This window comes from Peromyscus leucopus, chromosome 7 (assembly GCF_004664715.2).
Source record: "Peromyscus leucopus breed LL Stock chromosome 7, UCI_PerLeu_2.1, whole genome shotgun sequence".
In the NCBI taxonomy this organism is placed as follows: domain Eukaryota; kingdom Metazoa; phylum Chordata; class Mammalia; order Rodentia; family Cricetidae; genus Peromyscus; species Peromyscus leucopus.
The window spans coordinates 37,052,726-37,067,565 of record NC_051069.1 but is presented as its reverse complement, the minus strand read 5'-3'; the positions used below and the strand labels follow the sequence as shown (position 1 = coordinate 37,067,565).

The 14,840-nt window shown below is 42.6% G+C and overlaps 1 protein-coding gene across 1 annotated transcript; it reads right to left on the bottom strand.

The window, feature by feature from the left end:
• Positions 1-6,811: 6,811 nt before the first annotated feature.
• Positions 6,812-9,288, bottom strand: Pate1 (prostate and testis expressed 1). Its single transcript, XM_037207627.1, is given in 4 exon segments — positions 6,812-7,138; positions 7,861-8,298; positions 8,916-8,951; positions 9,237-9,288. Coding segments are annotated over 4 exon segments (660 nt in total). The 3' UTR covers positions 6,812-7,004.
• Positions 9,289-14,840: the final 5,552 nt, after the last annotated feature.

The window sequence follows — 14,840 nt, the reverse complement described above, 5'->3', positions numbered from 1 at the left end:
ATTAGGGATTGAGGTCTTGTTCAAAATTGAATACTCAATTTCTTTTGATGGGAATGAAGGAAAAAGTGGAAATGGGTTTCTATCATAGTTAAAGGTAACAGAATCAGCAGATAGCATGAGGTACCATTCTAGTTTCCTTTCTGTTGCTGGGATAAAACATCCTGACCCAAACCAACTGAGGATAGGAAAGGGCTTGTCTGGCTTATACTTCCAAATCTTAGTCCAACATGGAGTGAAGTCAGGGCAGGAACTCAAGCCAGGAGCCTGGAGGCAGGAACCATAGAAGTACAATGCTTGATAGCTCATCTGCAGGCTTATGCTTAGTTAGCTGACTCATACAATACAAGACCACTTGCCTAGGAATGATACCACCCACAGTGGTCTGGGCTCTCTTATGTCAATAGGAATAATCAAGATTGTCCCCGACAGACATGTCCACAAGGCAATCTGATCTAAGCAATTTCTTAATTGATTGTGCTAAGCTGACAAAGTTAACTAGGATATGGTATTTGGGTAATAATGTATGCCACCGTAAGATAGAGTTATGAGTAGCAGAAAGAATGAAAGAGTAGAAGTTAACACCAGTAAGAGGAGAAATATGCAGACAGCACATGCATCAAGCACCAAGGTATAAACAAAACCAGAGTAGCACAGACACTGGAGCATCACAGGAGGGGCCAAGATGGACAGGGGGTAACCAAGTTTCTCTGGTTAGAAATTCTACTGCAATTCCCGCTCCTGGATTCCTGTGAGCCTTCTCAACTATATTATGCCACAACAAATCCTCCAATGAACAAATTGTTCTACTTGAGGAATTAAATGAACTTTCTCGCCTTGTCTTGTGTTGGAGAATGTAGTTGTTATTTTTGGGGAATTCCCAATTTGGACTTTATAGTTAAGGATGGATAAAAAACACAAAACAAAAACCACAAAACAAATAAACACCCCTCCTAACCAACTCCAAAACCCCAAACCAAACCAAACCAAACCAAACCAAACCAAACCAGAAACCATGGAAATAGTTTTTCAGAATAGACAAGCAGGTTGGAAAAGGCAATGTAATGTGGGAGTTTGAGTTTGTGTTATGGAATTTTGATGTATCTGCACTCTTTTAACCCTTAACTCATGAGGATTGTAGAGGTCAATGCAGGAAAAAAGAATGTTATTTGGCAGTGAGTTTCAAAATAACCTTTAAAAAGATCCCGAACCAATGTTTAACAAGGCCAAATTTGGATTTTGCTGAGCATGAAAAGTTGTAAGCTTGTTCTGTGCTTCATGAACAGATATCAGGAACAGGAGCCTCACAGCACTGGGGTTTTATGCCAACATGGGTGGTTTTGGTGCTGCGCAGACTCTGTCCTGGTCAATGTACCCAGTTGCATGGATCTTTGACTTTTGAGAGTTCAGTGGATTACTTATCTATAGATTTTCTCTGCCAAACAGGATTTGCTTTGTCCACTTGCTAAACTCTCAACCAATGAGTGTCTAGAGTATTGGACCAAGGTATGGATAAGTCTGTGGTATAATTTATGCCCAGCACATTTTATAAATGGGACAAGTCTACAGCTAGTCTGTAACTGAGACCACATTTTTATTAACGTTTTCCTCCTTCACTTCTTTGCTCCATTTCTCTCTAAGTTTTAGAGGGGGTGGCATGATGAACACCAAGCAAGAACCTTACCACTGAGCTACCCCCAACCCTATTCTCTCTCTAAGTTTTAAGTTGGGAAACAACCCCAACATTGGGAATAGAGCTCTCCAACACGATGAGCCAGGTTGGAAAATGAAGTTTGTTTTGTTTCTCTTGAGAAACAGGGTGCAGGGTCTTAGGACATTACTCATGAAAGAGGAGACTCTTAAATGTAGGATTCCTCACAACCTGGATGAAATTGTCCTCATCCTTGAGGATGTTTTCTTTTACGTCACCCACAAGGGGATATTCTCCCCAGTTCTAGTGTGCAGTTTGGGCAATAGAGCAGGGTAAAACCTGGCTGAAAATCTCTTTCCCCAAATGATGCCACACCAAGCATCTTCTTTATTTGGCAGATACTCCTCTTTCATGTGTTAGAGTAATTACACAGGGATTATTTTACAGATATCCTCTTTTTTTTTTTTTCAAATTATGCCTTGACTTTATTTTGACCTTCACACTTTAGACAATACAAAGGAAATGACCCAATCTCAATCTGATGCTATATAAAGTTCGGACTTCTCAAATTCCTTGGTTCTTATCTCAACGACTTATAGCAAATGCAAATCAGAGGTAGTGTCCTTACGGGTGAGAAGGGTCTGGTGTTTGGACAGACTTGCTGATGCCCAGTGCTAGCAAACCCTGCTTACAAGTATCAGATGATGAATGTATAGCTTCTGAGAACATACTTGCTGAACCCGTATTAATCCAGGCAAGGAATTTAAAGAAGCAGTTTAAGCCATTAATGCAGATGGCAACCATCACCACTTTTCCGGGTCCCTTGAGGAACACTGACATGGTCCTGGAGTGAGGCTTTGTGTCTCCCAAGAAATCACCGTATTCTCTTAATATTCTTTGGTTTCTAAACAGCCGTTCTCTGTATTTTATTTCTGCTTCTTTACGCAATTTTTTTTTTCTCTCTGGCAAGAGCTTCAGGGCTTCCCCAAACTTCCAAAGCTTTTGCTTCCACGTCTGACCTCAAGAACACGGTAAAGGACTCGGTATCATTGTGGGGACTTCGTCGTCTGATTTTTCGAAGTTGTTCTAAATCACTGGATTTAAGACAGATCTCATTTATTGCTCTTACTCCAGTGATGAAATTATTCTTAGTGTATTTTGATCCATACTCACTTTTCTTAAGGACCGCTTTGACTCTTACTTGGAGAGGATCTTGTTTAAGTGGAGCTTTGAATTCTGCGCCTATATTTTCTGCTGTTTCCTTGAGTGTTGGGACTTTCTCAGCTCTTGGAGTCTGTGATCCCTGCCCTCCTTTGTAGACATCTGTAGAGTACAACTTGACTCTATTTAGAGTACAGACATGTGGGTGACTGTTAGGAACCATGTATGTAAAGCTTCCAAATGTCATTAAATTTTTTCCCTGGCTGCGGCCGCCGCCAGCCACTGCCCGGCTGCCACCGAGCCTGCACAGCGTCGCCTGTGCGCCGCCAAGCCTGGAAACATCCTGGCGGGGCAGAGGCCCCCCACTCGGACACCGCCTCCTGCCTCCAAGCTGCTGGCTGAGTCAACTGACTCCATAGACTGGACCCCAGCGGACACGACTCTGCGCGCCGCCGCCGGCGGCCTCGGCGACACGGAAGTCCTACAGATATCCTCTTAAGAGTTGTACTTGGGTTGGCAACCTGTGAATCTGCAACTGACCAACAAATAATTCACACACCTTCATACATTAATCCAAAATGAATTTTACATGTATTAAAGCTGTAATTGTGAAAAAATCAAATAAACTTTGACTTTAAAAAGTGTTGCATCCTGGGCGTTGGTGGCGCACGCCTTTAATCCCAGCACTCGGGAGGCAGAGCCAGGCGGATCTCTGTGAGTTCGAGGCCAGCCTGGGCTACCAAGTGAGCTCCAGGAAAGGCGCAAAGCTACACAGAGAAACCCTGTCTCGAAAACCAAAAGTGTTGCATCTATCATTATTAGGTTTTTTTTTTTTTTTTTTGGTTTTTCGAGACAGGGTTTCTCTGTGTAGCTTTGCGCCTTTCCTGAGACTCACTTGGTAGCCCAGGCTGGCCTCGAACTCACAGAGATCCGCCTGGCTCTGCCTCCCGAGTGCTGGGATTAAAGGCGTGCGCCACCACTGCCCGGCTAGTTTTTAATATATGCTCGACAAATTCTAAATACCTTACATATGTATGTGTGTAGCTATATAGTCCTACATACTTTTCACTGTTTCTATAATGTAGACAAATTGATAGATAAGCAATCTGATAACAGGCTGGTGACATAAATAGACAAGTATTGCAGTTTCTGGTCATGACTGTCGTCATCACGATGACCAAGTCAGTCCTTGACTGAAGAAGCTTAAGGCAGGCAAGGTTTATTGTGGCTCCTGGTTTCAGGTTTCGTGGTGAGGAAGGCATGGTTGGATTCACCATGGCAGGGGACTTCAGCCTGAACTGTTTAGATACACCAGTTTCCATAGCCTCTCCAAACCTGGCCATCAGCCTGGGACCAAATAGTCAAGTATGCCTGTGAGGGAAATTTCCCATTGAAACCATAGTACAGTGCTGTGTACCACATTGGTAAGCACACGTGGTGTTCACCAGAACTGTGTGAGAATTTCATAGGTAAACCTGGAGCTTGTCTTTTCTCCCTGATGACCAAAATCTCAGAGGAAGACCAAAGGCAGAAGAAAACCAGAAGCTGGGGACTGTATCCTCTGTTTTTTCTTTTTCCCCTGTCTTGGGAGTCCCGTCTGCTGTATTACACTGCTTCCCTGCCTCCACTAGAGGGTAGGAAGTTAGAGAAAAGCTGTGATATAGGAGATTTGGTTACATCAATCTTTGGAAAATACAATCTGTTACAAATAGTTAATGGCAGAGCCAGAATTTAATCCAAGACCTGTATAATCCCAAGGTTCCTTCTCATTCCATCCTCACTGAGAGAGATCAAGATTTTTTTTTAAGTGTCTATACAACCTAATGACTGAGGAAGCTTCTCTAACTAAGCTATCAGTTAAAAAGTGATAGATTTGACCACATATGAGAGTAAATATTTGATTAGTTAAAACCACCCTCTTGGAAAAAAACATAGAAATGCAATGGGAAAGATTATCTGATAAGTAGTTTGTCTCCTAAATATACCAAAATTCTTTCATATAAATTAATATAAGGTTAACTGCACAATTAAGTAATAAACAATGAACAATTAAATAAATTACATAAGTAATCCAAAAGAGGAATAAAAATTGTCACTGCACATAAAACAATACACACTGTCATTTATAATACCAAAATTGCATATAAAGAAAACAAAGACCTCGGAACCCTTGATTAATACATTACTGACAAGAGATACTAAATGGACCTAGTAATAAATTGCCCCTAAGATCTTACCTTTATACCCATAGCCTGTGCAACTCTCAGCCCTTGTCAGAGAAGCTTCTTTTTGTTTGCTGATGTCAACTAATGCTGAGATAATCCATAATCTGTCAATGTGCAGAGAATAAGAGACTGGGACGTCCAATTCTAAGTGAGACATCTCTATCACACCCTCTTCCCCCAAGGCTGAGGAATCATCTCAGAAGAGAGACCAGAATGATTATAAGAGCCAGAAGGAGTAAATGTCTGTAGGGAAACAGTATTTGCTGGACGTGACAACAAAGTTGCACATAATGAATTTGCATAGACTGAGATTGTATGCACAAGAACCCCACAGACTGCTCCCACAATCCTGTGTCAACAGTTCATAGCCATAAAGACAGAAGGAGAAGACCCCTCTCTCTTTGCATCTCTAGCATAGGTCTCTTTCCACACCCTAAACTTTTGCTCGGCCTGGCAGAAGTATCGATGAACAAAACCCAGGAAATGTTCAAGCACTGATTTTTTTTCACCATGCGCATTCTTTTTTCAGGAAGCCAGTGGTACATGCTTTAATTTAAATGAGATAAGAGGCAGGGAGGAAAACCAGAGAAAGAATTAATAAAATATCCAGCCACATTGGGGAAGGCAATAGGCGTTAATGAGGAAGCTACAACTGTTGGTCTCATAAACTGACATGAACAGATATGGTAAATGGACCTGTCAGCTCTCCTAAATAACTGTGTTTGTCTCTATAGATCAGCGGGGCTGCTCACTTTTTGCAGTGGGAAGTGGTAGCTGCTGAGATTCATAGCTTGTCATAGGAGAACCACAAATAGGACATCTGTATTACTACTTCCAAGGCTCAGGGAACATGACAGAGGAGAAGTTGAGAAGAATGGAAGAGCTCAGGGTGGGGGTGGAGTGCTGTGAAATGCTATTATCTGGGGACAACATGACTATCGCACTTTGAACTCATGGCAGTTGCATTTATCTGGGGGAGAGACTCATGAGACTCCATCCCTCTCTAGCATTCATAAGCTTAGTAGCTGTTGGGTAAAGGAGAGATGTTTTCTTCGTGTCTGTAAATAACCTTTCAAAGATGCTCCTCTTAGCAACCATGATTGTGGTAGTTTGCGTGTAATTGGCCCCCATCATCTCATAGGGAGTGGCACTATTAGGAGGTGTGGCTTTGTTGGAGTAGATATGGTCTTGGAGGAAGTGTGTCAGTGTGAGGGAGGGCTTTGAGGTCTCTTTTTCTCAAACTTCCCTCAGTGTGACAGTTAATCAACTTCCTGTTGCCTGTAAGATGTAACACTCTCAGCCCCAGGACCACATCTGCCTGGGAAGCTGCCATGCTTCCCTTCATGATCATAATGGACTGAACCTCTGAAACTGTAAGCCGGCCACCTTCAATTAAATGTTTCTTTGTAAGAGTTGTCATGGTCATGGTGTTTCTTCACAGTAACAGTAAACCCTAACACTGATGAAACTTACTGAGCTGTACATACACAAGATGTAAAAGTAGAAGTCATGGGGTAGTTGAGAAGGTGATCAATGGAGTGGAGGATAAGAGAGAGTAATGGGGTGAGTATGATCGGAACACATTGTATATGTGGAAAAAAATGTCACAACAAAGCCAATTATTGTGTATAATTATTACATGGTAATAAAAATTTAATATATTCTGCCACAGAATAGAAGAATGGAAAAGAAGGATCCATCTTTTGAATTTTAATTTTTTCTGTCCTTAGTACTTGGTTATCCAGTGGGCTTTACTAACAACCCAATCACATGCTGATGTTGATAAACAGGTTTTATTTGTTCACTTTTTATTGATTTTGGAACAGGAAGGGGCTTTAGAAAAAAGGTGCTTTTCCTCTTACACTTAGAAGGCAGAGTCATATGTCTGAAGTCCTTCTATGTAGTGTGGTCCTCAGGATGTCCTTGTGGAGAAGCCATCCCATCATCCCGATGTTGGAGCCCAGAAGCTTCTAAAACCTCTCATTGCACATGTCATAGCCCCGGCAGCACCTGAAGTCCACCAGATAGCGGCCCCACCTTATTTTATTCACATTAGCACAGTTCTTTAAGCAGCCCATGAAGTTTAACCAGAGGGTACCGTCCCCTGCAGAAGAGGGAAGAGCAGATCAGCAAACCCAGGAAAGGCATCTGTAAATCAGCTTCTCTCCAGCCCACGCTGGCATCTAAAAACTACCATGTGGAGTTTACGCTCCATTATTCAGATATGAAGGATTGGAAGGTGGTGGCTCCCCAAAAGAAAAGGACTATAGTGGCACAGTTTTAAGATTTTGTTGGAGGTAGGAAGGCCATGAGAGAAGTGTGTCAGGGATTAACCACAGTGGGAGGTTTCTGCTGAGAATCTCAAGGCTTGGGTATCACTGAGGATAGGAAACTAGAGAAACCCTGTCTAACCTTATTCAAAAGGAGATGCAACCAGGGCATATCATTGACACTGCCCCCCCCCCCCCCACAACTCCAACCCCACCCTGTCTCCATAGCCTGGAGCCATTCTTGAAAAAGCCTGGGCAGGTACAGAGAGCTGCTTTTGTTACCAACTAGCTGCTCTCCAGGGGGTGAGAATTATGTCCATCCAGTCACCTGCATTCTGCCCTGTCTGTTCTCCCCAGGCTTCTTACTGTTGCCTTGAGCTTTGCTTCAGTGGCCACTTCCATTTCTCTTTTATCATAGTGAATTCTAGGAGTGATGTTACCAGCTACCTCGGGAGTGAGGCTGTCTATAGTGACCGGAAGTTCCTCTGTGTTCATCCCCAAGGCCCACACATCCGGCTTCCTCTTCCCCATCTTCCTTCCTTACCCCACCACTTACTTTTGAAGATCTTTCCAAACATGCAGGCCTCTTCTGCTGTGGCCGTACATATTCCTCTTCCTCTAGAGCACTTTTCCCCGGGGAACTGGAGGTGGCACATTCTACACTGCACAATCTCCACGACTCGAAGAGAGACATGAGAGATGATTCTACTAGGAAAGAGCCCATCTCCCCCTTCCGGTTTGAAGCATGCTTAGGGCTGGAAGGCATTGCCGGCATGTCCCTGGCCCCAAACCCCACCAAAGCATGGACATGTGCCGCCATGAGAATCGGTGAAACCAGAAGGGTGACCTGAGTTCACGGCCTCAGAAGCTCCAGCTTGGAAGGTGGCAGGGATGGAACGGGGAAGCAGAATGAAAAGAGAAGCATAGCGCCAAGATGGTCCGGCTAGGGTTGCTTGGTACTCACCGTTATTTTCACCAACGACTACTTTATCAGCTGTTCGGGTGAGGTAACGAGAACAAGCCTTCACTCTGTCTGAGATTTACCTTCCCTTGCACTCCCCTCCCCTCAGGCTCATCCTGCATTCTAGCTTGGTGTGTGGAGAGGTTTTTTTTTCTTCTATTACCCCGAAAGTGCTCATGCCGTCTTGTACCATTTTTCCCTTTTATCCTCTTCCCCTCAGATCCTTCTTCCCACCCCTAAGGGAGAGGCATAGACCAGAAGGAAGGGGATCCACACATGGTTTTCACTTGTCATCTGTCAGTTGAACCCCTGTGATAGTCTCACTTAAGATCGGACCATGAGAACAGACCTCTGAAACCCAGGAGGTTGCTACCCTGGATTGGGCCACCTGGTTTCTGCCAACCCCACGCCCCACTTCTCTGGTCCCTTGCTCTTGTCCCTAGGGTGTCAGTTGCTGCCCTGCTTCCATGTTAGCCCTACAGACAGCTTCCATCTTGGCTGTCTCCTGCCAGAAGAGGCTGCTGAATGTGGAGATTATGTCTATTTGTGGTTTACTTTGAGCTCCCAGCACCCACTCCACCCCACTCCTCCTGGAATCTCCCTTCATCTTTTTCTTCTTCTTCTTCATTTTCACACCCGTTTCTACTCACATGTGTCAACCTCACGTGCGAATGACGCAGAGAAAACTGTTGAAAAAGCAAAAGGACAAAAGTTATACTCTCTGCAGAGTGTCCTTTTCCAGCCCCCATTTCACAGCTTCTAGGAATCTCTCGGTCTGTTAGTAAATCATCTACTTCCTCCTACGAGCAAAAGGGCTTTGGTTAAGGTCCCAGTGACCTGATACAGGGTGAGCGGAAGGCACACAGGGGCTGCTCTTTCTGCTGGGTTGCCGCAGCTGGCCTTCATCATGGGAGTTCCCACTCATTCCTGGATCCTGGACATATCTCACACTGGTGACTCTTGGGACTCACCCCTCAGACGGCAGAGTAAGATGAGACATCCCATTAAGTAAGACTTGCCCATTTGGGAGGCAGAAAGGTTCAAGTTGGGACAGGAAGTGTCACTATTTATATACACCTGGGAGGCTGGCTTCTTTAGAGGAGTTAGGGGGTGGGACAGTGAGGAAGTCACTGAAAATCATACCCTGGTCCTAGAAAAATCAATGACTCTTCTTTTCTTTGTAACTTGGGGGGACAGACTGGCTAGAAAACTCCTGGACTTGATTGATTCCACCTCTCAGGATTTCTGATACACACCAGGTGGCTGTTTCCCAGGGATCACCTCTGTCCTACTAAGGCCTCTAAGTCTCATCATTTAGGGTTCAAGTGTGCACATACATGTACTACCAGGCCTGGCCAGTATAAGTCCTTATCTGGTCTCCTACAGAGATTTTTCCTTTGGTGCCTCAGCTCTTTGCTTCTGTCTTCAGTACAATCCTTTTGATCATTAAGAGTTTCACATTTTTATTGAAATTTATCAAGTTGTATTAGGTCAAAGTTTCTCTAGTAGTGTGAGTCAGTCACAATTCACCAGTTATTGTGGCTTCTAGACAGAGATCTACAGAGACAAACTTTCTTAAAGAAAATAAACGTATGAAAGACAAAAATGTTTTCAAGGTGGGATGCAACTGCCTACAAGAAGACAAAGCAATATACAGAAATACAATGGAGCCAATTTGTACCCCACCCCCAAGTGCATGGAAACAGAGGCAAATGACAAGGACTTTTAACCTCCTGTTTTCAACCTGTACAAAGGAGAACATACATACCACACTTGATTCCTTTGTTTATTTATAAGTGTGAATAAAGACACTGTTCCAACCATACAAAAAGAGTTTCTAACCCTTTTATAGCCATCCTGCAGCGCGCGCACATGCACACACACACACACACACACACACACACACACACACACACACACACGAGGGGGGGACGAAGGGAGGGAGGTAACACACATATACAGACACACACAAAGAGAGAGAAGGGGAGGGAGGAAGGTAGGGAGAGAGGAAGGGAGAGGAGGAGGAGGAGAAGAAGAAGAAGAAGAAGAAGAAGAAGAAGAAGAAGAAGAAGAAGAAGAAGAAGAAGAAGAAGAAGAAGAAGAAGAAGAAGAAGAAGAAGAGAGGTATCATGCATGATCTGGTAGTTAATGTTAGTAATTATTAGAATAAAAGAAAATGTTATTGACAATAGCCAAGTGAACTCAGGGGTACTTGGTGAATTAAAGCCATGAAAATGGATGTAGTTTCTGAACTTATTGTTAGTAAATAAATTCTCACACAGAGGGAAGAAACAGATCTATCCACCCGTTTTTAGCGTATCTCATCCGTATTTAAAAGATGGATCCAAGATGGCTCCATGGGTAAGGTGCTTGCTGTCAAGCCTGATGACCTGAGTTCAAGCCTCAGAGTCCACATGGCGGACATATAGAACTGACCCTGAGAGCTGTCTCCTAACACAGCTGTGCAATAGGACATGCAAGCTCTCCTCTCCCTGACAGAACAAAGAAATAATGGAAATAAGTGAGTAAAATAATAGAATTACCAAATTAAAATCTTTTGTTAAATTTATTTGGCTAATATGCATGTGTATATATGTATGTATGTATTCTCATACATACATATGTAGGGCATTCTTTTTTTTTTTTTCTTTTGCTTTTTTTGGTCTTTGAGACAGGATTTCTCTGTGTAACAGCTCTGGCTGTTCTGGAACTTGCTTGGTTGACCAGTCTAGCCTCACACTCACAGAGATCTGCCTGCCTCTGCCTCTGCCTCCTGAGGCTGGCATTAAAGGCATGTGCCACCACCACCTGGCTGTAGTGTATTCTTATTACTGTCACCCTTACCTTCTCTTGCCCCCCTGTGGCCCTTATTACTCCTACCCTTCTTTCTACAAATCCCTTTCCCACATTCAGGTCTTTTTGCTTTGCTTTGTGACCCACTGAATTCAGCCATGGCCGTGTGTTTTCACTGGTTTGGAACTATGCCCTGGAACATGCTGGTCTCACCACTGGGCTCAGAACTTGAAGACAATGGCTGTCCTTCCCTCAGAGTCCATTAGTAGCCACAGCTTGGAAGGGTGGGAGCACATGGGCCACTTCCTGCTCTGTGGTGGGTTGCAGCCAGAGGCAGCCTTGTGCAATCCTGCCACAGCTGTCTACTAGGCTATGAGATCATGATTCCACTAGCTGTATTGTGTGTCTATGGTGAGCACTGGATCATCATAGTCTTAACTCTCATTCTTTTTAGTTTTCTTACCAACTATCAACTTTCCACATGGCTTCTCAATGCACACATCATTTTGATTAACTTTCCCTTCTCATATACCCCCCCTCCTCATTTCTCTACTCTCACACCTGGTTAACATTTCCCTCTTGCCAGTATTCCCTGCTCTCTGTCTTCATATCACCTCCATTCTGTGGTTCCACCTCCCTTGAGGCATCTTTCACTCTGATGATCCTCAACTAGTTTCCTGGATTGTTTTAAAGATATTTATTTTATTTTTAATTGTGCATAGGTGTGTATGTGAGTGCAGGTGCCTGTGGAGGTTAGAAGAGGGGGTTGAATTCCCTGGAGTTGTGGTTGTGGTTGTGAGCTGCTTGATGTGGGCACTGGGGAACAAATTCAGGTCCTCTTAAAAGCAGTATGTGCTCTTAACTGCAGACCCATTTCCTGCCTTCTAAGAGTTTTCCAAGTTAAACTCACAAACATAAAGGATGGACGCTGGGATCTGCATATGAAAGAGAGAACGCAGGTTTGCCTTTCAGGCTTGAGTTGCCTTGCTCAGGATAATTTTGCCAGTTCCATCCATTTACCTGCAAGTTTCATAGTTTTGTTTTTCCTTACAGTGGAATAAAATTTCATTGTGTTTACTTACTATATTTTTCATTAACCATTCTTCCATTGATGAATGGCTGTTTTTTTATTGCTGTTGTTTGTTTGTTTGTTTGTTATTAAATAGATCTAGGGTTGGTGAGATGGCTCAGTGGTTAAAGGGACTTGCCCCATGAGCCTTGTGCCATGGTTCAATCCCTGGAACTCATATAAAGGTGGAAGTGGAAGGAGAGAACTGACTCTATAAAGTTGTCCTCTGACTTTTACATGCTGTAGCATGTGTGCATGAACACACACACACACACACACACACACACACACACACACACTGTGCACATACACAGATACCTAATAAAAATAAATGTATACTTCATAAGGTATAGAAAAAGCATAGTTTCGTTGGTGGTGGAAATGTTTTCACAAAGTGACCTTGTTGAGTAGTTCAGTGAGGCTGGTGGTGAGTGGCAGATGGAGGAACGGGATCTCAGTGTGGACAGATTGCCTGAGAGATCATGGAACGAAGAGAAAGAGCCTCAGGTGTTGTTCCAATGCAACGCCTCAGTTTGTTGGAATCTGCCCAGTGCCCAAGGATATCTCCTGATGACCGGGAGAGGAAAGAACAACTTCTTCTCCATCAGGGGTTGAAGTAGTGGTCAGATAAGAACAACCTATCTCATTGTCTCAGCTAAGCAAAGAACACAGCTTTGTGCAACAAGGAAAAAAACAAAGAACAAAACCAAAACAAAACTAAGTTTCTACCTTCATGGATGATACGCGGGACAGAAATAATCTAGATAATATGTACCTATCCAAGAAAGAACATGCACGTGTCTTTGCGGATCATTCATGTGCACTTTCTTCTGTCATGAGACTACCCAGTGCTCAGACTGTCAGGAACCCCAGAATTGTCCATCGTCTCCACTTCCACAGAGTTCCTTCCTCTTGTGCTGAGGACAGGGGAAGATATTAATGACAGTGAAGTGGCTAGGAGGGAGGTCTGGATTCCAAAGGTGAAAAAAAAACAATAATTTATTTATTGTTGCTATGATAACATAAGGATTAAATGAAATTATCTGAATTTTCCAATAGAATGTACCAATAAGCCTGATGTCTCCTGAGAACAATTTCTAAAGGTGGCATTAGTTAAGGAGAAATGAGGGGCTCCTCCACTGTTTCCATGGTAAGTTCAGTGGGAAGGGGAGGCCACAACCAGACACCTCTGCACAGCCTGCCAGCAGTTGTCTTGTGAGTTTCTATTTGTTTCCTTTTCATAATTTCAGTGTCTTCATTAACATTCTTTATTAGAATTGTTTTAAATTTCTTTAGTCTTTACCTTTAGGTTGTGATCAAAGAAGAAATTTATCAGACAAATAACCTTATGCTTTACCTTAAGAAATGACAAAAACAAAAACAACTGAAACCCAGGCCAACAAAAAGAAGATAAGGATAGAGATTTGAACTGAAATAAATGAAACATTAAATGGGAAAACAATAGGGGGTGGACATGATGGCCTACCGATTAAATGCACACACTGTTCTTTCAGAACCCAGGTTGGGTAGCTCACATTCTTCTGTAACTACAGCTTCAGGGGATCCAGTGTACTCCTCTGGCCTCCAAAGGCACAACATTTTCATACACGCCCTATATATGTGCACATAATTAAAAACAAATGAACAAACTTGAGAAGTCAATGAAAGCAAACATTGGTTCTTTGAATAAATCAATGTTGAAAGACTTTCAGCATAGCTCATGAAGATACAGAAAGAGGGAGAGAAATATAAAATTACTGACCTTGAGAATGAAAGATGGCATATTATTTCTGACTTTGCAGAAGCAGAAAGGACTCTAAGAATACAATCAACAATCATATACAAATTAGATAATTAGGTGAAATAAACATGTTCCTTGAAAGATGAAATTTCCAAATTTACTCAAGAATAAGCTTAAATTTGAATAGATCTTCAACAAGTAAGTATACCCAACTAACAATCAAAAGAGTTTCTACAAAGAAAGTTCAGCCCTAAACACTTCCATTGGTGGATTCCACCAGATGCTTAATGAAAACTGAGCATCAACCCTTCAAAAACTCAAAAGTACAGACAGGTGGGGAAGTCTTCCCAATTCATTCTATAGGGACAGTGTGCTCCCATTCTTAAACTGTGAAAAAATTATGGGAAAAGAAAACTTAATTTTAGTAACATAATTAATATAGCTATAATAAATACCATCAAAATATATATAAACTTGGTTATATTCAAATTTATTAAAATGTTACATATTTTGATAAAAAAGGATTTATCACCAGGTTAATTCTGGATATAAAATTCATCATGCAATCTGTATTATTAATAGAATAATTACATAAATAGAATACACTACATGAATAGGATAAACACAACAGCAACAGCAGAAATAGGTGAAAGTCCTGTGAAGGGTTTTGAAGTTTGTGGCCCAGGACACTGGAGCACATGCTCTTCCCTCAGCTCACTTGCATTCTTGGAGCTTTTCTCCATTAATGAACTGCCTCAAATTCTGTTTCTTGAAGAAGCAGCAGCAGCAGCAGAAGAAGAAGAAGAAGAAGAAGAAGAAGAAGAAGAAGAAGAAGAAGAAGAAGAAGAAGAAGAAGAAGAAGAAGAAGCCTCACAACTGGACAACATGAAAAGAAAAGGAGACTTTGAAATTCTCTGCCCTAAATAGGATGTCTATATCACACTCCTTCCCCTTAAGGATCAGGGGTCTCTG